Source organism: Erinaceus europaeus, chromosome 12 (assembly GCF_950295315.1).
Source record: "Erinaceus europaeus chromosome 12, mEriEur2.1, whole genome shotgun sequence".
Lineage (NCBI taxonomy): Eukaryota > Metazoa > Chordata > Mammalia > Eulipotyphla > Erinaceidae > Erinaceus > Erinaceus europaeus.
In genome coordinates this window covers 43,391,381-43,411,512 of record NC_080173.1, presented here as the reverse complement: position 1 = coordinate 43,411,512, position 20,132 = coordinate 43,391,381, and the positions used below count along the sequence as shown (strand labels likewise).

Sequence of the window (20,132 nt, the reverse complement as noted above, 5' to 3'; positions counted from 1 at the left end):
CCTTAATGGCCAGTGGTCATTTTTGGACCAGGGCACCACTCAGTTCTGGCTGTTGGCAGACTGCACCCAGGATCTTTCCATGCAAGCCCTTGTGTGTTGCTGTTAAGCTATTTCCCTGGCCCTGGAGACACAGCAGTCTTCAAACAGGCAGTATACCAGACCCTGGACCTGCCCAGTCCCTCCTCTTCTCCCTGTTCCTTCAGGAGCTAGACATGAGTGACTTTGAGGAGCAGTTCAAGACTAAGTCCCAAGGTCCCAGCCTGGACATCAGTGCTCTTAAGAGTAAGGCAGCCCAGAAGGCCCCCAGCAAGGCCACGCTCATTGAGGCCAACCGGGCCAAGAACCTGGCCATCACTCTGCGCAAGGGCAACCTGGGGGCTGACCGCATCTGCCAGGCTATTGAGATGTAAGTAACCCTGCCTGGGCTCGGTAAATCTAGTCTCTTGGGTAGGCCAGGGTCACCAAGAGGATCTTAGTAAAATAACCTCAAATATGAGATATAATCAAGCTTCATACCAGTCCTAGTTGGGGAGTAGGTGATGTATCTCATGCCTTTTTCATACCTAGAAAACTGAGGTCAGGGGTTGGGCAGTGAGTTGCACACATTACCATGTGCATGGACCTAGGTTCAAGTCCTCAGTCCTCACTTGCAGGAGGGAAGTCTCACAAGTGGTGAAGTGTTGTAATTTAACTTAAAAAGGGGGTTTGTGGGGGCTGTTGTGGCATGTGAAAGGATTCACAGTGGGGAGCTGGGAACTGGTTTAAACAATACAAGGTTTATTAGGGTGAAACAGATGAAAGGCCAAAGAAGCAGTTATCATCAAGGGTTAAAGGTACGCTAGGTCCATAAAGTCTGAGTACAGCAATTAAAAGTTTAGTCCCATAAGATAAACAATTATCTGTAGGGAGTCAGGCGGTAGTGCAGCAGGTTAAACACACGTGGTGCAAAGCGCGAGGGCCGGCTTAAGGATCCTGATTGGAGCCTCTGGCTCCCCACCTGCAGGGGAGTCGCTTCACAGGCGGTGTAGCAGGTCTGCAGGTGTCTGTCTTTCTCTCTCCCTCTCTGTCTTCCCCTCCTCTCTCCATTTCTCACTGTCCTATCCAACAATGAAGACATCAGTAACAACAACAATACCTACAGCAACAATAAAAAACAACAAGGGCAACAAAAGGGGGAAGAGAGATAAACAATTATCAGCTCTGGTAAGGTTGCGCATGGCTGTAGAGGGGTCTAAAAGTTTACCATCTAGCAGAGTCACACGTGTGCAGTTCCCAGAAGTAGCCATGGTGGATACCTGGGCCACCTCCGTCGAGATGCTTCTGACCAGGAGAAGAAGCAGCAGCCAAAAAAGAGCAACGTGTTCAAAGTCCCGTGCTTTTATACATTCCCTTCTCTGAAGCATCTCCTCAGGGTGTGTGCTAATATGTATGCTAATAGTCCCAAACTCCTGTTGGGGTCACAACAGTGAAGCAGTGCTGCAGGGGTCTTCCATTTGTTTTTCCGCTCTATTTCTCTGTTCTGTCAAAGAAAAAAACAAAAACAAAAACAAAACAAACAAAAAAACCCGTGGCTTCCGGGAGTGGTGGATTCGTCATACAGGCACTGAGCCCCAGTGATAACCTTCTTCGTCACACACACACACACACAAAAAAAAAAAAGGAAAAAAGGAAACTGAGGCCATACTATGCTTTCATGTCCAGACAGGGACATTTCCATGCCTTTCCTGCCCATCTGTGGACACTCAGGTCCAGGCCTTCCCAGCCAGGCCTCTGCCTATGGGGACTCTTCCCAACTCCTAACTTCTCTTTTACTTCTTGTTCTGCTTCTGAAGATATAGGCAAATAGCAACTACTGAAGTTCATTTAGTAAATGGGAAGTCCTCTTCTCCAGGACTGGTGGGTATAGAGTGACACCCAACCCCGTGCTGTGCCTCTCTTCCCTTCCCCAGGTATGACCTCCAGGTCCTTGGCTTGGACTTCCTGGAACTGCTTACCCGCTTCCTGCCTACCGAGTATGAACGCAGCCTCATTGCTCGCTTTGAGCGGGAGCAGCGGCCGATGGAGGAGCTGTCAGAGGAGGACTGCTTCATGCTTCGCTTCAGCCGTATTCCACGCCTGCCTGAGCGCATGGCTACACTCACCTTCCTGGGCAACTTCCCAGACTCTGTCCAACTGCTCATGCCGGTATGGGTGGGTGTACAGGACCAGGCCTGGGATGAGTGGTGGGGATGGGGCTGCTAGCAGCTTCCAAGAGGGATCGATCTTGTTATGAGCTGGCCTTCCATCTCACTGCAACAACTTACGTTTCCTCCTGTATTCCTTCCACAGCAACTGAATGCCATCATTGCAGCCTCCATGTCCATCAAATCCTCTGACAAACTCCGACAGATCTTGGAGGTGAGATGCTACTGTCCTGGGTGGTGAGAGGGAGACCCTGGACCCTACCCTGCACATCTGAGATGCAATAAATATATTCCTACCACCCAGATTCAAGCTCAGAAGAGCAAAGGTAGCAGTGGGAGTTGAGGGCCATATTTATAATCTCATGGCCTACTTGAGAGCTCAGTCTTCTCTGGGGACAACACCCACACATAGTGTCCTGGGAGGTGGCTCAGTGGATAAAGCCTTGAACTCTTAGGCATGAAGTCCTGAGTTCAGTTCCTGGCATCACATTCCAGAACATCAGCTCTGGTTTTTCCCCTAACCACCATTAACAAATAAATTAATCTTTAAAAAGAAATGATGGCAGGGTGGGGGTAGATAGTATAATGGTTATGCAAAGAGACTCTCATGCCTGAGGCTCCAAAGTCCTCGGTTTAATCCCTCTACCACCATAAACCATAGCTGATCAGTACTCTGGTAAAAAGAAAAAGAAAAAGAAATAAAAATAAATGGTGGCTAGGAGCTGGGTGGTTGCTCAACCAATTAAGTGCACACATTACCATGTAGAAGGACCTGGGTTTGAGTCTCTGCTCCCCACCAGCAGGGGGAATGCTTCACAAGTGGTGAAGTAGGTCTGCAGGTGTCTTTCTCTTCTCTAAATTTCTCTGTCCTATCAAATAAAATAGGGGTGAAAAAAGAAAAAGGAAAAAAAATGGCTGCTGGGAGTGGTGGATTTGTAGTGCTGGCATCAAGCCACAATGATAATCCTTGTGGCAAAAATAAATAAATAAATGGTGGCTAGAAAGGTGGTGGCCCCACAGCCTTGGAGGAGATGTGGCATGGTTGTGGGTAGGACTAGCAGAAGATGAAATTGAGTGAGCCATGGTGTTAGCTGTATTTGTGTCAAACACATGCATGTACATGTCAAGTGCCCACATGCCATGGACTTGAAGGAGTGCAGTGGGAGCTGATTATGTGGGTATGCTCATTGCCACCTCCTCATGAAATTTTGTATTTCTGGGGTTTCCAAAACCCTAGCATGTACCTGACTTTCCTTCCCCCACATCTCATCCCCTAGATTGTCCTGGCCTTTGGCAACTACATGAATAGCAGCAAGCGTGGAGCAGCCTATGGCTTCCGACTCCAGAGTTTGGATGCGGTGAGGGGTGGGGTGAGGAGGGCCTTCTGGCCTGGGTGATGGGGGTGGTTTGTGGCCTGTGACTTATAACAAGCCCTACCTGTAGTTGCTAGAGATGAAGTCCACTGACCGCAAGCAGACGCTGCTGCACTACCTGGTGAAGGTCATTGCTGAGAAGTACCCACAGCTCATGGGTTTCCACAGTGACCTGCACTTCCTGGACAAGGCAGGCTCAGGTATGGGTCCCTGGGTGGGAGAAAGCCTCAGCCCTGGGAAGATGTAAACGTTGAGTCAAAGAGGACCTCCAGATGCAATGGGACAGGTGTCTCTCTGATTCTCTGCCTCTTGTGCTGTTCCCTCCTGCTCAGTGTCCCTGGACAGTGTCCTTGGGGATGTACGCTCTCTGCAGCGAGGCCTAGAGCTGACCCAGCGAGAGTTTGTGCGGCAGGACGATTGTGTGGTTCTCAAGGAGTTTCTGAGAACCAATTCGCCCACCATGGACAAGATGCTGGCAGATAGCAAAACAGCTCAGGTGGGCCAGGGCAACCCAACACTGGAGGTAGGGAGTCTGGGATGAAGGATGAAGGTGGAGGGGCATGGCTACTGCAGGGGCATGTTGGGGGCTGGAGCAGGATTGAAAGGCCACCTGTCTGGAGGAGTAGCCATGCATCAGCTGGTGCCTTATTTATGTTTTAAATTTCTTTATTGGGGGATTAATAGTTTACAGTTGACAGTAAAATACAATTGTTTGTACATGCATAACATTTCCCAGTTTTTCACATAATACAACCCCCACTAGTTGAGTTGGTGTCTTGAGGTGGCACAGAATAGTGGGCAGGCTCTTTGTTGGTGGGGCTGACAGGTTATGTGTGCCCTCAGGAGGCCTATGAGTCTGTGGTGGAGTACTTCGGAGAGAATCCCAAGACTACATCTCCCTCCATGTTCTTTACCCTCTTTAGTCGCTTCATCAAGGCCTACAAGGTATGTGTGTGTGATGAGTACAGTGCACTGGGGCCCCCAAGGGATACTGCAGTCTCTAAATGGATGGTAGGGAGGGGTAGGTCAGGAAAGGGAGGACTCCCACCTCATGGACAACCACCTTGGCCCCTCAGAAAGCTGAGCAGGAAGTGGAGCAGTGGAAGAAAGAAGCAACTGCCCAGGAGGCAGGTGCCGACACCCAGGGCAGAGGGGAGCTCCCAGCACCCAAGGTAGGCAGCTGCGTTTGAACTTGGGCTCCTGGAGCTTAGTGTTCTAAGGACCTGGCCTTCCTCCACATGCCTATTTGCACAGACAGGCACTGCCCAAGGCAAGGACTGTTCTCCTAGCTTGGGGTGGGAAGGATTTGTCTCCTCTCCTCTCTTCTCCTTTCCTTTCTTCTTTTCTTTCCTTCCTTCCTTCCTTCCTTCCTTCCTTCCTTCCTTCCTTCCTTCCTTCCTTTTTTTTTTCTTTTTTCTGGAGCTGCAACAATACATCCTCACACACTTCCCTACCCATGCCAGTCTCCTACCAAGGCCCGACGGCAACAGATGGATCTTATTTCTGAATTGAAACGGAAGCAGCAGAAAGAGCCTCTCATCTATGAGAGTGACCGTGATGGGGCCATTGAAGATATCATCACAGGTGAGGGCTTGGTTGGGCCTGTCCTGTCCAGTTTGCCCTTCTGTGCTGTCATCTTCCATGTTCCACCCTAGGGTCAGGCTGCCTCACTGTCTCTTGCTACTTTTTTTTTTTTTTTCTATTTTCCCCTCTTTTTCTTCTCTTTCTCCTACTCCCCCCCCCCCCCCCCGCCAGTGCTCAAGACGGTGCCATTCACTGCCCGCACGGGCAAGCGGACGTCCAGGCTTCTCTGTGAGGCCAGTCTGGGAGAGGAGATCCCCCTCTAGCCCCCAGGTATCTGCATGGACTGGTCTTTGATCCCAGTGGCTGCCCACAGCCTGGTTGGGGGAACTGATTCATGTTGCCCTCCCCCTGGATCATGCACTTGCCCTTGAAGGGGGTCTGGTTAATATCAGCAGGCCCCTTCCACATACACTCTACGTGGGCCCCTAAGAGAGTGTGATTTGTTTCTTGGAGTGTTGGTCCCAGCCCCGTGTCCACTCCTGAAGGATAAAAGTGTTTTCTTCTCTTGCTGCCAGATCTTCGCAACCAGCCTTACATCCGTTCAGATACAGGCCGTAGAAGCGCCCGTAGGCGGCCCCCAGGACCTCCCCTGCAGGTCACTTCGGACCTCTCCCTGTAACCTGTTGACTATGCAGATGGACTCCGCAGGCTGGGATGGGGTGGGGGTACTTTCTTAAGCTGCGGCTTAAGAAAGGTGATCGTCAACTGGGCTGGGCCGGGTCCCCAGCGTGGGTCCACCTCAAGTGGGCCGGCATACCTATATCTTGCCACTGGGGGGCAGCATCGCCGCCCCCTCCCTCCAAATTCTGCTCGCAGCACTCCTTTCCGCTCAGCTTCAGCGGGAGCCTGGCCTGTAATTTATAAAATACAACCTCGCCCCATCCCAACTCCTACCATCCCTAGCTCCCGGGACTCTCCATGGACCTTATTTTTATACAAGATTAATAAAGATGTTTGCAAAAGATCTGTGTCGGCTCCGTGCCCGCACCCATCACGCGCAGTCTGTCTGGGCAACAAATGCTTTACTTGTATAAGTTCTTCACAACAGGTTTCTGTGCATAGGCGGGCGGTGGGGAGAAGGGCTGCTTCTGTACTAACGTTGGCGGGGAGGGGGCCAGCTTCGAGGAGCGCAAGTACTCCAGAGGCTGTTCCATCAACCCTGTAGGAAGGCGGGGAGGCCATAGGGGAGTGGGCAGCTGGAGTTTGGAGGAAGCTGATTTGTAATACCCCCGCCCGCCTTTCTGTTGTCCCATCGTCTCCTCCCTGGAGTAACCTTTTTCTTCTGCCCCGCCCCATCCTCAGTCACCCTTGAGCGAGCTCAGATTACTCTTGCTAGTCCCTGCCTCGCTCACCCCTGCTGGGTCCTGTTTGAATCCCGCTGTCACTCTTTCGCCAGTCCCCGCCCACTCAATCACTTGAGTGTGATAGCCCGGGCTCCGCCTGCCCTTTACCTGGGCGGCGCGACGTGGGTTTGGGCTTGAGTTTGGGGCGGCTGGGTAGGTAGGACTTGGGGAGTTGGATTTCGGAGCGTGGGGCTAGGTTCCGCGTCTTGAGTTCTGGACGTGTGCTCTCCTCCAGGTTAGGTATCTGGGAGTAGGGACTGCGCACACCTGGGGCGGGGAAGCCAAGAGGGGTCACCTGAGAGCCGGCTCCCCCACCCTCCAGCTCCCCTTCCCCCACCACGCGGGCTCCCCGCGAACCCCGGGCGCACCGGTTTTGCAGAGTCTGTGCAGCGATCGCACCAGCTCGCTACTGGAGAGTCCACTGATGCGGGCCGCCTGGCAGAAGAAGGTGAGGCCCACCTGAGAGCGCGGCGCGCAGGGCCGGCCCTTCCAGCCTGGGATCTGTCGCAGAGCTCGCTGCCTTGTGGAGTAGTAGCTTGAAGGAGAAAAGTGAGGCAGCTACCTCAGACACCGCCTCCCCGAGTAAGCACCATCTCAGAGGTGGGGAAATCGGTGCTAGACAACTCGGTCCCAACTTGGACGAGTTGGGAACCAGAAAACCACATGCAGAATTGGGGCTCAGGTTCTCTGGGGCAGGAGCCCTGCTCTGCTCAGTCTTGCCCCTCCCATCCTGGCTCCTGAAGTTAGGTAGGGCTGTGCTCACTTCATCACCTCCTGTACCGACTTGGAGGACACGAAGCCATGGCTTATCAACTTGAACACCAACTCTAGGAACAGAATTTGCAGGCCTTGGGCATCACCGGTCTGGCTTGGCCTCACTTGGCCTGGGGGCAGAGAAGAGTGGGAAGGGTAAAGTGGGGTCTCCCCCAGACCAGGTCCACTTCTGCCCCCCAGCATGCCTCCTCACCTAGGCACTGAGCAAGACATTGGCTGTCCGTGAGAACGCCCAGGAAGTCTTTGAAGTTTACAATTCCATCACCTGTGAAGATACAAGAGGCATGGGTTTGTGGGTCTGCAGTACACCTGCCATTAGCGAGTGGTTCCATGCTTGCCCCAGTCAAATGTCTCCCAGCTGAGGGTGTGTGTATTAGTCCTCAAACCGGGATGAGGACTAATCAGCGATTTTTAGAGATGGTGGGATAGTCTATGTTGATTAGGCAAAAGGGGATTTACATAGTACCAAGCCAGGGGCTTTGTAGACAGAACTGCTCTTCAGGACTGGGGGTGGGAGAGGGCCAGCTGGGGGGCACTCACCATCCAAATCGGCTTGCCGAAGAGCCTCACACATCCCCTGGGGGCTCAGATGGATGCCCACATTGCCCAGAGCGGCTTTCATGCTGCGTATGCCCACTGTGCCCTGAGGGCAGGAACTTAAGAGTCTGAAGATATCCTGGAATGCTGGGCAGGTGTGGGCCAGGTGGCAAGGTCAAATGCACCTTGAGAATACCACAGTGCCCACGGTCTAGATCAGATGGGTAAAGATGTGGCTAACTCAACCCCTTGGGCTTTAGAACTTTTATTTCCAAAAAATATTTATTTTCATCACACACACACACACACACACACACACACACACACACACACACACACACACACTAGAGCACTGCTCAATTCTGGCATATGGTAGTGCCACGGACTGAGCCTAGCACCCCTGCAGATTCAGGCAGGACAATCTGCTGCCCTATCTCCCTGCCCCTTATGAATTTTCATATAAGGAACAGCATACTGGCTGCTAAGTGCCCACTCAACTACCATGTCTAAAATTTATCCCTGAACTTGTCTGCATAAAAACTATTCAAAATTTGTGTATTGCACCAAAGTAAAAGACTCTGGGGTGGGGAGAAGGGTTCAGGTCCTGATGGCAGAGGAGGACCTAGAAGGGATTGAATTATGTGGAAAACTAAGAAACGTTACACATGTACAAAGAACTGTATTTTACTGTTGACTGTTAACCATTAATCCCCAATAAAGCAAAAAAAAGAATATTCAAAATTTATGTCCAAGATTATATATACTACCAGTGGAACCAATGATGGATCTTTTATTTATTTATTTATTCCCTTTTGTTGCCCTGGTTGTCTTCTTGTTGTAATTATTATTGTCGTCATTGTTGGATAGGACAGAGAGAAATGGAGAGAGGAGGGGAAGACAGAGAGGGGGAGAGAAAGATAGACACCTGCAGACCTGCTTCACCGCCTGTGAAGCGACTCCCCTGCAGGTGGGGAGCCGAGGGCTCAAACCAGGATCCTTATGTCAGTCCTTGGGCTTTGCGCCACGTGCGCTTAACCCGCTGCACTACCACCGGACTCCCCCAATGAAGGATCTTAAAAAAAAGATTTTTTTGGGGGGAAGTTGTGGTCTCTCACAGGTGCAATTTCATTACTCTAGACCACTTTTCCAATCAGAGAGAGGAAAAAGAAATCCCAGCACTAAAGCTTCCCCTAGTCCCACAGCACCTCCTGTGTGGTGCCAGGGCTCAGGCCTGGATTGTGTATACATGGCAAGACACAAACTATTTTTTTGGTCCCAGTGAGGGGCCTGAATTCTACTGTAACTGTCTGACTCTGGAGCTCCAGGGACACTGGAGGCTCACCTCTACTTGGCACTGAAAATTGTTGAATAAAATGATTCTGCTTTGAGGGGTCCTTTGGGAGACTGTGGGGACCCCCAAATTAAAAAATTGGCTTCTTCTACCTCTGCCCCCACTGGTTCAGACCTCAGGGAATTCACTCTTTTGCCCAACCACCCCCCCCCCTTTTTTTTTTTTTCCAATTTCACTCTTCCTTCCATCATGTTTATATATTCACACACCATACAAATGCCTCTTTATCCATCAATAGGTCCCTCTATCCCTCCACACCTTTCTCTACCCCCCCCCCCAATTGGGGCACTCTGGGGCTGTAGGGATGAGTAACTTGGACTGGCATGCAGGTGTGTTTCCAGTATAGTCACTTTTTGTAATGATTCCAACTTCTGGGTTTGTAGTTCTACTCTGAGCACCCCTTAATATTACTCCTCCCAGCACTGGGACACTTACCTGCCAGCTGCTGGGGTGTCAAGGGCTCCAAGTTCTCATCTGCAAAACTGCCTCGGGGGGAAGAGGTTGGAAAAGCCATTGCACCTCCTGCAGAGAGATGCCAAGACCAGGCAGCCCCAAACCCAGCCCCTGACCCAAGTCTGGCCTCCAGGTCCTGACCTCACCTCTGAGGCCCTTCACCTGAGCCTGACTGTGCTGAATAGGTGTTCTCAAGGCCCTTGAACTCCCTAGCTCTCCGGAAGGCCTGCTCAGCCCCCATGGCCAGGGCTGCTGCAGATTCCATCTGGCTCAGCAGGGTAGTGCGCTGCTGTAGCCTCTTTGGTGTTTTGCTGGCTTGCTCCTCTCCAGGGTCCTGTGTGAGCAGTCTTGAAGGCTTTTGTGACAGCCTTGGAGGGGAGAGGACAGGGCTGAGGGAGCCAGCCCACTGAGGTGCTCAAACTCTGGGGCACTCAGGAACAGGCCTACAGGTATATAGTTTCACCTCCTCCCAGGATCCCCCATAAACAGCCTGACCCACAGTCTCCTTCCAGAAGATTCCAGGGCTTAAAAGTAGTGGTGGACCCTTCCCCAACCTGTCACCTGGATGCTCTCAGTGCCGACAGGGGTCCCTCGGTCTTCCTCTCTCCGCTGCCTGAAAGGCACAGTCACAGCCTCTGAGCTTGTTCAGTACCGCTCAGCCCCCAGCTGGCTTTGCAGTAGGTTTTGACAGCTTTTGGCAGAAGTACTTTTTCTTCCCTACCACAGGCCCACTGCTCCCATAGGATATGGAAGACTTCATTCTTTCAGATTTGTGACTCCCTTAAGACTTCTGAAACTGTGACTGTACTCTGGAAGCCAAGCCAAGCCCAGGGAGAAGCAGAGTCCTGAAGTCAGAATAGTACTAAAGGACAGGGTTCAGTCCAAGATGGCGCTGTGTGTCACCTGACCACTGGTCTCCCAAGGGGGAAGGACCCCCCTCCAAAAAATGCAAACTCACAATACACAGGAAAAAAAACAGGTGGTGGCACAGTGGATAGGGCATTGGACTTTTGAGTTTAGTCCCTAACATCGAATGTCCTAGAGTGATGCTCTTCTCTCTCTCTGTCTCATTAATAAATAAATTAAAAATAATATTCCAGTGGCCTGGAGGTGACATAATGGGTAGAACGCTAGATTTGCAAACATGAGGTCTTAAGTTCTGTTCCTGACATTGCTTATGCCAGACTAGTGCTTTGGTTTGCTCTCCCTCATTAATAAATGAGTAAATGTAACAAAGAAAAAACCTCCAGAAGAACGTGTCTCAATAATTGAGGGACATTTCTGACTTAGTCCCTCCTGGGACACTCACCTAGGCATCTTTCTCATTTCTCTTTTCAACATCATGCCCCCTTTTCTCTCCAGTCCTGGCCATTCTTAACATTCACCCCCTTCCTAATCCCACTCTCTCTGTCCTTAACTCTGCCTCCCTCCCTCCCTCCCAGCCCGTGCTCTTGAGGATCTACCAAGCTGGAGCTTTCACTTAACCAGGCAACCATGTTTGGAGTGAGGTCCAGGCTAACCAGTACCCAAACTACAGCACCTCAGTCTCTCCTCTTTCCCAGACTCTCCTCTTCATGTCCATGTCCCTTCTCACACCAAGAGTTTTCTCATTTGTGCTCCTTCTCCTCTTCCAGAATCTTCCTCCCCCATTGCCTGTCTTTCCTCAAGGCTGTGAGATTTATGACTTGTGTGTGTAGCACATGTGTCTGAGTCAATGCGCATATATGCTGATGTGAGTTTGCATTTGTGGCACATGTAGAGGGTGCTTCTTGTGTCATGATATGGGTATCTGTGTGTGCGGTGTTTGTTCATGTGCCATCATACATGACTCCCCCCACACCTTGAGGTCTCTCCAGCCAGCTGAAGACTGTGCCCCATAGGGTTGATTCTCTGGCTTTACACTACTCCCTCCAACATCCCCCATGCCAGGCTTTGCCTGGGAGAGAAGCAGGAGGAGCTCCCTTTGGACCCATCTTTTGGCCTTCTCACCTACAGGAGCTGTCCTCTAGGTGATTCCATTATACCCCCAGTTTTAGACCAACAGGCAGCCCCATCTCAGGCTCTGAGAGACTGCAGCCTCAGGGAGGCCTTTGAGGATGCCCCAAGACCCATCCTGAGTCCTTGCTGATGGCTTAGAAGTCAGGATGAATGCTAGTCAAGTGGAACTATAAGGGAGGCATGAACAGGGCAAAATGGAGGTGTCAGAGACCTCTGGGGTGGGGGTAGGGGGTGGGGGGAGCAGGGCTGGGAATAGGGGGCAGAATCCCTAAAAAAATTGAGATCAGGACGCCGAGTGCAGCCAGGTGGGCTCACAGACCCAGGAGCATTTGCACAAAAAATATGAGCCAAGGGCCAGCACTGGAGGCTTTACTGTTTGTTTTTTTCTAGTCATTTCTCTGGGATTGAGGGGGTTGACAGCTTAAAATGGATTTTCAGCAATAATGGATTCCCTTTTCTGGTTTCTGGCACCGAGCTGCAACGCAAAAGAGAGAGTGTCATTTGGGGCCCTATGGACAAGTTGGGGCAAGGGGTGAGCCCAGAGGCCTTGCTGGGGAGGTCACTTAGGTGACTTTTCCTGCAGCCACTGAGCTGTGGTTCATATTCTGTGGTGTCCACTCATCAGTGGATAGCAAAGGGGTGCTGGGAACCCTGTTCCCTGGGCCCAGAGCCATCAGGTCCTCAGGAGGTCAGACAATGCCTGAGCACTTCTGGTGAGGACTTGCCAGCCACCTGTGAGTGGAGAGCTGCCTAGTGCTGGGCTGGCCTTCCCATTTTGACCCTAACCCTGACCCTGGTGCTCACCCTCCATGCTGCCCAGGTCTCCGCTAGCCCTGGCCTTGGCCCTGTGTCTCAAGTCCACTGGAACCTTGTTTCTAGCAGCCTTTATGAGGTCATGGGGGGGGGCAGGGGGAAATCACTGCTTATCTCCTTCTCTCCCTCCAATGTTCTCTGCTACCACCCCCCCCCCCCTTGGGTGGAGTGAATTCACTGCACATCTGAACCACCCAACCTTGCTTACTTGTCCTTGACTTCTTGCGGTGGAGGGGACAAGTCCAGTGGCTGAAGAAGCTTCATTTCACCTTTGATTGTGGCCTTCATCCCTGGCTTGCTGAAGTCAAGGTAAGGGTAAAGGAAGTTCTTGTTCCCTTCCTGCCAAGTTTTCTGAAACTCCCCACTCTCTAGTGTCTTGTTTAGTGGTTTCTCTGTTAACTCTTCAGGGGACTTCTTTGGCGGCTCTTTGGGGGCCTCTCTTGAAGGCTTTTCCTGCTTGGGTTGGTCCACAGAAGGCTGGGGGACATGATTCACTGTGGGCCCTGCTGAAGGTTTTATGACTTTCTGGATGGACATTTTGAACATGTTCTCCAAACTGGGCAGGTCCATGTTGTTGGAGGAAGCCATAGCCAGGGAAGAGGCAAAATTGATCAGCTCTGCTAAGCTAATAGTGGATGGCTGACTGGGGGGCAGGCAGTAAGGTGGTGACTTCTGAGACTGTGTGTCTGTGTGAGCCGACTGGGTGGTAGGGCTTATGAGACACAGATTGTTCTTGGGGACCAGAGTCTTATCTTTGCTTTTGTTGTTGAACTGCAAGAGGACACGGTCCAGGCTGTGTTCAGAGGCCTGGAGGAGCTTGTCTGCCCAGAAGAGGTGCCTGGAGGTCTGTATAGAGATGGAACGGTGATTGGCTGACATTGGTTCCTCTTCCCCGGTGCTGAGGAAGCTGCAGTTTGATCTTGTACTCCAACAGCTGGCGTCCTGTGCTAGCTCCTCTGTGAAGGGCTGGAGGAACTCTGCCTTTAACTCCCATTTCTCAGGCTCTTGCTTCTGGGACTCCTCCTGGGCTGGTGGTGCAGGCTCCTCCACTTCCTCCAGCACTGTGTCCGCTGATTGCGACTCCACTTCTAGCTCTAGGTCCATTTCATTATATGACATAGGCTCCAGTGCCAGCCATTCTTTCTCCAGCTGAAAGGTTTCCACTGAGCACTCAGGAGGTAAGAGTTGTCCCTTGCCCCTGAGGCTGTCTCTGTTACCAATTTCCCAGCTTGCTCTCCTGAGCCTCTTCTCCCTGCCCCCCCCCCCCCTTCTTCCTTGCTCTTAGGTCTTCACAAACACCTGCATGTGGGCAGGTTGTGGGGTGGGGGTGTGTGTGTGCCTGAGCAGGCCAGCACTAGGTTGACAGTGGGGTCCCAGAATTATCAAGGGGAGGGGCTACTCAAAAGTTATGGAGGACATGCCTCAAAGAGCCCACCCTTATCTACTACCTCCCTCTGAGAGTGACCCTGCCCTGATGTTACCTCTGCGTCAAAGTCTTCATCTGTTTGTTGGAACTGGTGTTGGTTATCTGTAACTCTGAGGGAGACAGAGTGGGTGCCAGGGCTCCATAGGGTGGATGGGGAGGCTTTTGGGCGGGGTAGGGCTTTCTTGTGTGGGAGCTGTCACAATGCCCCCAGGTCATTTGCTCCCCTGGACATCCCTACCCCACTCCATCAAGAACACCACTTGGCAGGCACATGCTCAAATTTCAGTGAATGCAGGAAGTATCTAGAGAGCTTGCCCAGTTGTCCCCGTGCTAAAGAAGGGTCCAGTCATTGTGGTCACTTCTCCATTGAGCTCATGCAGCCCACTTGGAGAACCAGTGTTCAAAACCATGAAAGGAGTGGTCCAGAGCAATCCTCTGGGCCCTGGCCCAACCCAGGTTTGGCAGGTGAAAGGATGTGTGTGGGTGATGGAGAGATGGAAGTGTTCCCTTAGTTTTTGTCTTGTTTTATTGGTGGAGCTGTGGTCTCATATGTGTGTGATTTCACCACTCAGTGCTTTTTCATTCAGTTAGAGAGGCAGAGAGGAGAGGCACCATAGCACCAGGACTTCCTCCAGTGCCATGGTGTCAGGGTTTGAATCTGGGCTGCAAGGCAGATATCCTTTCCAGTAAAATATCTCTCTGTCCTCCCTCAGTTCTCGTGGGAAGTTTGATGCCTTCTCAGTTCTTGCCCTCAGTGCTCAGCATTTGTGGCACCTGCCCACCTTCTACCTTGGACAGACTGTCCTCAGAGTAGAGCAGCTCTAAGGAGTCAGGTGTCATCTATGCCCCTGAGTGTACCCCTTCCCCTGTCCTGGGTCCTCATCATCAGAGACTTGAGGTAGACTGAGAAGAGAGTGGTGTTTGTCTGACCCTCCCCCCAACCCATTTATGCCATTAGGACTGGATTCTGCTCTTGGAGAGATTCTGAAAATGGGCAGGGTGGAGGAAGACCCTGGGTTGGGATGGGTACAGGAAAACATAGGCAGTGGTGGCAAGGGTTGAGGGGAGAGGGTCTGTGATGGTGGGGCATGGTTCTCACTGTGTCTCCTTGATGTCCACCGAATTCTTGCTGCAGCATGGAAACCCGCCACCTGCAGAGAGGAGAGGGTGAGGCTACTAGCTGTGGTGGGGTCATGGGGGTTGTGGGAGCAGCCAGTAGTACTGTTCTAGCCATCTTTTTAAGATATTTATTATTTGATAGGACAGAAATTGAGAGGGAAGGAAGATAGAGGAAATGACAGACACAACTGCAGCCCTGCTTTACCTCTCATGAAGCCCCCCTCCCTACTCCCCTACCTCCACGGGTGGTGACTGGGGGATAGAACCATGGTCCTTGTGCATGGTAATGTGCGCACCCAATCAGGTGCATCACTATCCAGCCCCAGCTCCAGTCATCTTTATACTCCCTTCTGTCCCTCTCCTTGGCCAGTTTGCCAGCTCCTGCCCCGTCCTGTCCTCATGCTCCTGTGCCACCAGCCCTACCCTCCACATTTCCTGATATCTATAGGACACCATGTCCTCCTCCTCCTTCCCATCATCCACCACTGTCCTCTATAAGGATGAAGCAGTATTCATTTTCATCTACTGAGTTAGCCCAGGTCTTGTTTTAGCACTTTCTGTCCTTTATCTCATTGATTCAACATGAAAGAGGAGAGAGAGAGAGACACACACACATACACACACACACAGAGATAATATGAGACCAGGAAATGACACATCCAGTTAAGTGCACATAGTACTATGCACAAGGACTCGTGCAAGGATGCAAGTTTGAGCCTCCCTGCCCCCTGCAGTGGGGACGCTTCACAAGCAGTGAAGCAGGTGCCTTTCTCTTTTCCTCTCTATCTCTCCCCCCCATCAATTTCTCTCTTTCCTATTGAATCAAATGGAGAGAGAGGAGGAGAGGGAGAAGGATAGGGAGAGGGAGAGGGAGAGAGAGATAATGCTCACCCAGTAGAGTGCACACTTTACATGCTAAAGGATCCAAGTTTGGGCCCCCTGGTCACCACATGAGTACAATGTAAAGGGAAATCTTCATGAGTGGTGGAGTTATGCTGTTGTGTTCCTCTTCTATCCCTTTATTTCAGTCTCTTAGCCTCTATAAAATAGAGTCCTCCTATGATGGTTCACTTTGGGAGGTATTTGTAACAAACTATAAATAACAAATAAAAAAATAGAGTTTTCTGGGAGTCATGGAATTGTGCAAGTCCAGAGAAGAGCCCTGCACAATTTGTGGCAAACAAACAAACAAACAAACAAAAAGCCTTCGCAGACTGAGATCACTCAAGTAACCACTAGTATTTCACCATTAAGTGTGATGTTAGCTATAGTTTTCTCATAGACCTTTATCGGATTAAGGAATTGCCCATCTATTCCTAGCTTACTTCATTTTTTTAAAATTTCTTTATTGGGGAATTAATGTTTTACATTCAACAGCTTACTTCATTTTTAATTAGGAAGAGATCCAGGATTTTTTTCTGATGCTTTTTATGGACTTACTGACATGAGCATATAATTTTTCTCTTATTCTATTGATAAGTGCCAACATGAATAACATTCTGGAAAATGTTTTATAGTTTATGATAAAATAAGTGCTCATTTTGTTAAACTAGTCTTGCACTTCAGGAGTAAAGCTCACTTGGTCATGTTTTATATATCATGTGGAGGATTGATGGGACTTTGGAGCCTCAGACATGAGTCTCTTTGTATAACCATTATGCTATCTACTCCTGCCCCATGATATGCATATTTTATGCATATGTATATTTGTTCTTGTGGCTTCACTGGTCTGAGTTGACTAGTTCATATGGAAACAAAGAGAAAGAGAGAGACCACAGCACTGTAGCTTCCACTTCGTAGCTTCCCCGAGGTGGTGCGTATTGGGCTCAAACCTGGGTCATGTACGTGACAAAACAGGTGTACTACTAGTAAGCTATCATAGTCTTGTCTTTCCTATCAAAGTGCTGCTCGGCTCTGTCTTCTGGTACGAAAGTCTTTTTGCTATCTCCACTGTGCTATCTCCCCTGACCTATATTATATATATATATTTTAATTTTTTAATAATTTATTTATTCTTTTTGTTGCCCTTTTTTTTATTGTTGTAGTTATTATTAATGTCATTGCTGTTGGATAGGAGAGAGAAATGGAGAGAGGAGGGGAAGACAGAGAGGGGGAGAGAAATACAGACACCTGCAGACCTACTTCACCGCCTGTAAAGTGACTCCCCCTGCAGGTGGGGAGCCGGGGGCTCGAACCGGGATCCTTCCGCTGGTCCTTGTGCTTAGCGCCACCTGCGCTTAACCCGCTGCGCTACCGCCCGACTCCCCTATATTATATTTTTATACACTGTTGAATTTGATTTTCCAACTTTTTAAAAAGAGACATATTGTTGTGTAATTTTCCTGGTGTGTAATAGTTTCTGCTGGGTTTTGACGTGAAGTAATGCTGGCCTCAAGAATAAATGTATATAGAAGTTGTGTTGGGGACCAGGAGACGGTCTTCCCAGAAAACCCCATGTCTCATGAGGCCCTGGGTTTGAGCCCAGGCACCACGTGGGAGAACCGTGTGCTGCAACTGGGGAGCTGCATGGATGATGGAATGGTACTTTGATGTCTCTTCTTTAAATTATATTTTATGTTTTATTAGTTAATATGACAGAAAGAAATTGATAGGGAAGGGGGATGGTGAGGGTGAGAAAGAGAGACACCTGCAGCACTGCTTCACTGATTGTGAATCTTAAGCCCTACAGGTGGGAGCTGGGGGCTTGAACCTGGGTCCTTGCATTTGGTAATACGCATTTAATGGAATGCACCATCACCTGTCCCCATATCACTCTTATTCTGTGTTTGTCTTTCCCATTCTTCTGTTTCCTCCTCTTCTTCTTCCTCCTTCTTGTTCTCTGTCTCTTTCTCTCTCTCTTGCCTCCAGGGTTATCACTAAGGCAGTGTCGGCACTACAAATCCACTGCTTATGTGGCCATTTTAAAATTATTTTCTTCTCTTCCTTCCTTCCTTCCTTCCTTCCTTCATTTCTTTCTTTCTTTTTTTATAGGTTTTTTAAAATATTTATTTTATTTATTTATTCCCTTTTGTTGCCCTTGTTGTTTTATTGTTGTAGTTATTATTGTTGTTGTCATTGTTGGATAGGACAGAGAGAAATGGAGAGAGGAGGGGAAGACAGAGAGGGAGAGAGAAAGATAGACACCTGCAGACCTGCTTCACCGCCTGTGAAGTGACTCCCCTGCAGGTGGGGAGCTGGGGTTCGAACTGGGATCATTTCTTTCTTTCTTTCTTTCTTCTTCTTCTTTTTTTTAATGATAGGACCGAGAGAAATTGAGAGGGGAGAAGGAAATAGAGAGGGAGAAAGATAGACACCTGCAGACCTGCTTCACCACTTGTGGGGTGGGGAACCTGCAGGTGGGGAGCTGGGGACTTGAACCAGGATCCTTGCATGGGTCCTGCACTTTGTGTGCTTAACCTGATGTGCTACCATCTGCCCCCCCCCCCCTCAGTAAAGAATAGAACACTGGGCTGGGTCACTAACTCAGTAGCTGCGCTGCACATACATGAGACCCTAGTCTCATTCTTCAGCACTACATAAGACAATCAATACTGTTTCTTATATTTGGTAGAATTCATAAGAGAAAGCTGTGAATCTGGGAATGGAATTTCCCTATGGGAACACTTAATTCAACTTAAAAAAGGGGTGGGGGTCTAGTTGAGCACATTACTATGCAAAGTGACTCAGGTTCAAGGTGCCTGGCCTCACCTGAAAGGAGGAAGCTTCATGAGCAGTGTAGCAGGTCTGCAGGTGTTCCTCTCCCTCTGTATCTCCCTGTCCCCTCTCAATTTCTGTCTTATCAAATTTACACACACACACACACACACACACACACACACAAAGGAAAAAATGGCTGCCAGGAGCAGTGAATTTGTAGTGTTAGCATGGAGCCCCTGTGATAACCTTGGTGGGGGAAAAATACAGGGCTTTGTAAGCTCTTTCTTTTTCACTGTGACAATGTACATATCACATAAAATTGCCTATGTATACTATTTTGTTTTAAAGATTTATTTTATCTTTATTTATTTTTTACCAGAGCACTGATCAAGTCTGGTTGATGGCGGTATGGGGGATTGAACCTGGGGCTTTGGCGCCTCAGGCATGAGAGTCTTTTTGCATAATCATTATGCTATCTACCCCCTGCCCTTGAGATTTATTTTATGAAAGAGAGAAGTATGCATGCAACCACAACTACTGTCCATCTCTGCATACCTGTTTCATGTCCCTGTACTCCCTACCCCACCTCGTGTTGTTGGAGAATGAATCCTGGGCCTTGCAGTGTGTGAGAGACCTCTGCTGAATGGCTGCCCCAGGCAAATTTCTTTCATTCTTTTTTATTTTAAAGGGAAAGAGGAGAGAGGGAGAGACACAACAGCACTACTCCAGCATTCATGGAGCTTTTCCATCATGGGACTCAAACCCATAGTGAAGTGTATGCTCTACTGGGTGACCCATCTCTTGCTCCCCACCTCCTTCCTTCCTTTCTTTCTTTCTTTCTTTCTTTCTTTCTTTCTTTCTTTCTTTCTTTCTTTCTTTCTTTCTTTCTTTCTTTCTTTCTTTCTTTCTTTCTTTCTTTCTTTCTTAATGAGACCAGAACTTCACTCTCTTGTTGATTTTTCTTTCCTTCTTCCACCTTCCCTACCCCCACGCCCTTTCATGGTACTGGAGACTAAACCCAGGACCTCGTGCTCATGTATGCAACGCATGTGCCCCAGCACCGCCCCCCCCCCCCCCAACCTCCCAGCGCGCCTGCTGCTCTCACCTGTCACCCCCATGCTGACTGGAACGCTGGCGTGGAGGCGTGGAGGCGTGGAGCTGACTGGTGGCTTGTGTTCCTCCGCCTCCAGTGCTCTCTTTGGTTGGGGTTGAGAGGGCGGTGGAGACCTGGGACTGCTGGCTCTTGTGATGTCTCTGCTTTCTGTGACGTCCTTGCCACTAAACCCTCGGTCAGGGAACAAGGCCTTGAAGGTAGCTGGGGCTGTCTTGTCATGTGGGTGTGTGTGGCAAGTCTCGCCCCGCCCCGCCCGCCCACTCCCAACTCCGCCCAGCCGCACAGCGGCTCTCCCAAGCCCTGCAGTCCTGAGCAGTGAGGATGCAGCTATGTAGGTTCAGGGATTAGGGATGGGGGTGGCTGCTGGACTGAACTCTGCATCAGATCTGGGCACAGGATCCCACCAG

The 20,132-nt window shown here is 50.0% G+C and overlaps 3 protein-coding genes across 7 annotated transcripts in view; 1 reads left to right on the top strand and 2 right to left on the bottom strand.

The window, feature by feature from the left end:
* Window positions 1-6,102, top strand: part of FMNL1 (formin like 1) — a 33,739-nt gene extending 27,637 nt beyond the window's left edge. For 2 of the 4 annotated variants that reach the window (XM_007535730.3, XM_016193707.2), the window contains 11 exons: window positions 204-406; window positions 1,950-2,184; window positions 2,329-2,397; window positions 3,461-3,541; window positions 3,627-3,756; window positions 3,889-4,052; window positions 4,400-4,501; window positions 4,633-4,728; window positions 5,020-5,140; window positions 5,312-5,410; window positions 5,656-6,102. In XM_007535730.3, the coding sequence (XP_007535792.1) occupies window positions 204-406; window positions 1,950-2,184; window positions 2,329-2,397; window positions 3,461-3,541; window positions 3,627-3,756; window positions 3,889-4,052; window positions 4,400-4,501; window positions 4,633-4,728; window positions 5,020-5,140; window positions 5,312-5,403 (1,293 nt within the window). In that variant the 3' untranslated portion in view covers window positions 5,404-5,410; window positions 5,656-6,102. The remainder of the gene's footprint in view (window positions 1-203; window positions 407-1,949; window positions 2,185-2,328; window positions 2,398-3,460; window positions 3,542-3,626; window positions 3,757-3,888; window positions 4,053-4,399; window positions 4,502-4,632; window positions 4,729-5,019; window positions 5,141-5,311; window positions 5,411-5,655) is intronic. The other 2 variants (XM_060203324.1, XM_060203323.1) reach the window with 1 other exon arrangement.
* Window positions 6,103-6,147: 45 nt separating this feature from the next.
* LOC103124982 (EF-hand calcium-binding domain-containing protein 3-like) lies at window positions 6,148-9,874 on the bottom strand. Of its 2 annotated transcripts, none has more exons than XR_009553005.1 (8): window positions 9,745-9,874; window positions 9,581-9,627; window positions 7,798-7,941; window positions 7,451-7,522; window positions 7,247-7,367; window positions 6,852-7,018; window positions 6,493-6,750; window positions 6,148-6,299 (listed from the first exon to the last, which is right to left on the bottom strand). XR_009553005.1 is itself a non-coding variant. In XM_007535746.2 (8 exons), exons 1-8 carry the CDS (start codon window positions 9,861-9,863, stop codon window positions 6,163-6,165), a joined length of 966 nt encoding a protein of 321 aa, XP_007535808.2. In that variant the 5' UTR covers window positions 9,864-9,874; the 3' UTR covers window positions 6,148-6,162. The 2 variants fall into 2 exon arrangements, 1 of the variants encoding a protein (XP_007535808.2); XM_007535746.2 differs by having other exon boundaries at window positions 6,592-6,750.
* A 165-nt stretch (window positions 9,875-10,039) lies between these two features.
* Window positions 10,040-19,941, bottom strand: SPATA32 (spermatogenesis associated 32). Its single transcript, XM_060203325.1, has 5 exons — window positions 19,717-19,941; window positions 14,935-14,986; window positions 13,891-13,945; window positions 12,618-13,552; window positions 10,040-10,211 (listed from the first exon to the last, which is right to left on the bottom strand). Exons 1-5 carry the CDS (start codon window positions 19,727-19,729, stop codon window positions 10,124-10,126), a joined length of 1,143 nt encoding a protein of 380 aa, XP_060059308.1. The 5' UTR covers window positions 19,730-19,941; the 3' UTR covers window positions 10,040-10,123.
* Window positions 19,942-20,132: the final 191 nt, after the last annotated feature.

What these genes read in the sequence shown, in the direction of transcription:
- LOC103124982 (XM_007535746.2), bottom strand. Translation starts at nt 9,863, where the DNA reads ATGGAATCTGCAGCAGCCCTGGCCATGGGGGCTGAGCAGGCCTTCCGG. An exon ending in ATGTCTTGCTCAGTGCCTAG is followed by an intron (nt 7,368 to 7,450) that starts GTGAGGAGGCAT and finishes CTCTGCCCCCAG; the next exon opens with GCCAAGTGAGGCCAAGCCAG. An exon ending in TCGGTACAGGAGGTGATGAA is followed by an intron (nt 7,019 to 7,246) that starts GTGAGCACAGCC and finishes TTCTCCTTCAAG; the next exon opens with CTACTACTCCACAAGGCAGC.
- SPATA32 (XM_060203325.1), bottom strand. An exon ending in GTGGACATCAAGGAGACACA is followed by an intron (nt 13,946 to 14,934) that starts GTGAGAACCATG and finishes TGTCTCCCTCAG; the next exon opens with AGTTACAGATAACCAACACC. An exon ending in ATGAAGACTTTGACGCAGAG is followed by an intron (nt 13,553 to 13,890) that starts GTAACATCAGGG and finishes TTTCAGCTGGAG; the next exon opens with AAAGAATGGCTGGCACTGGA.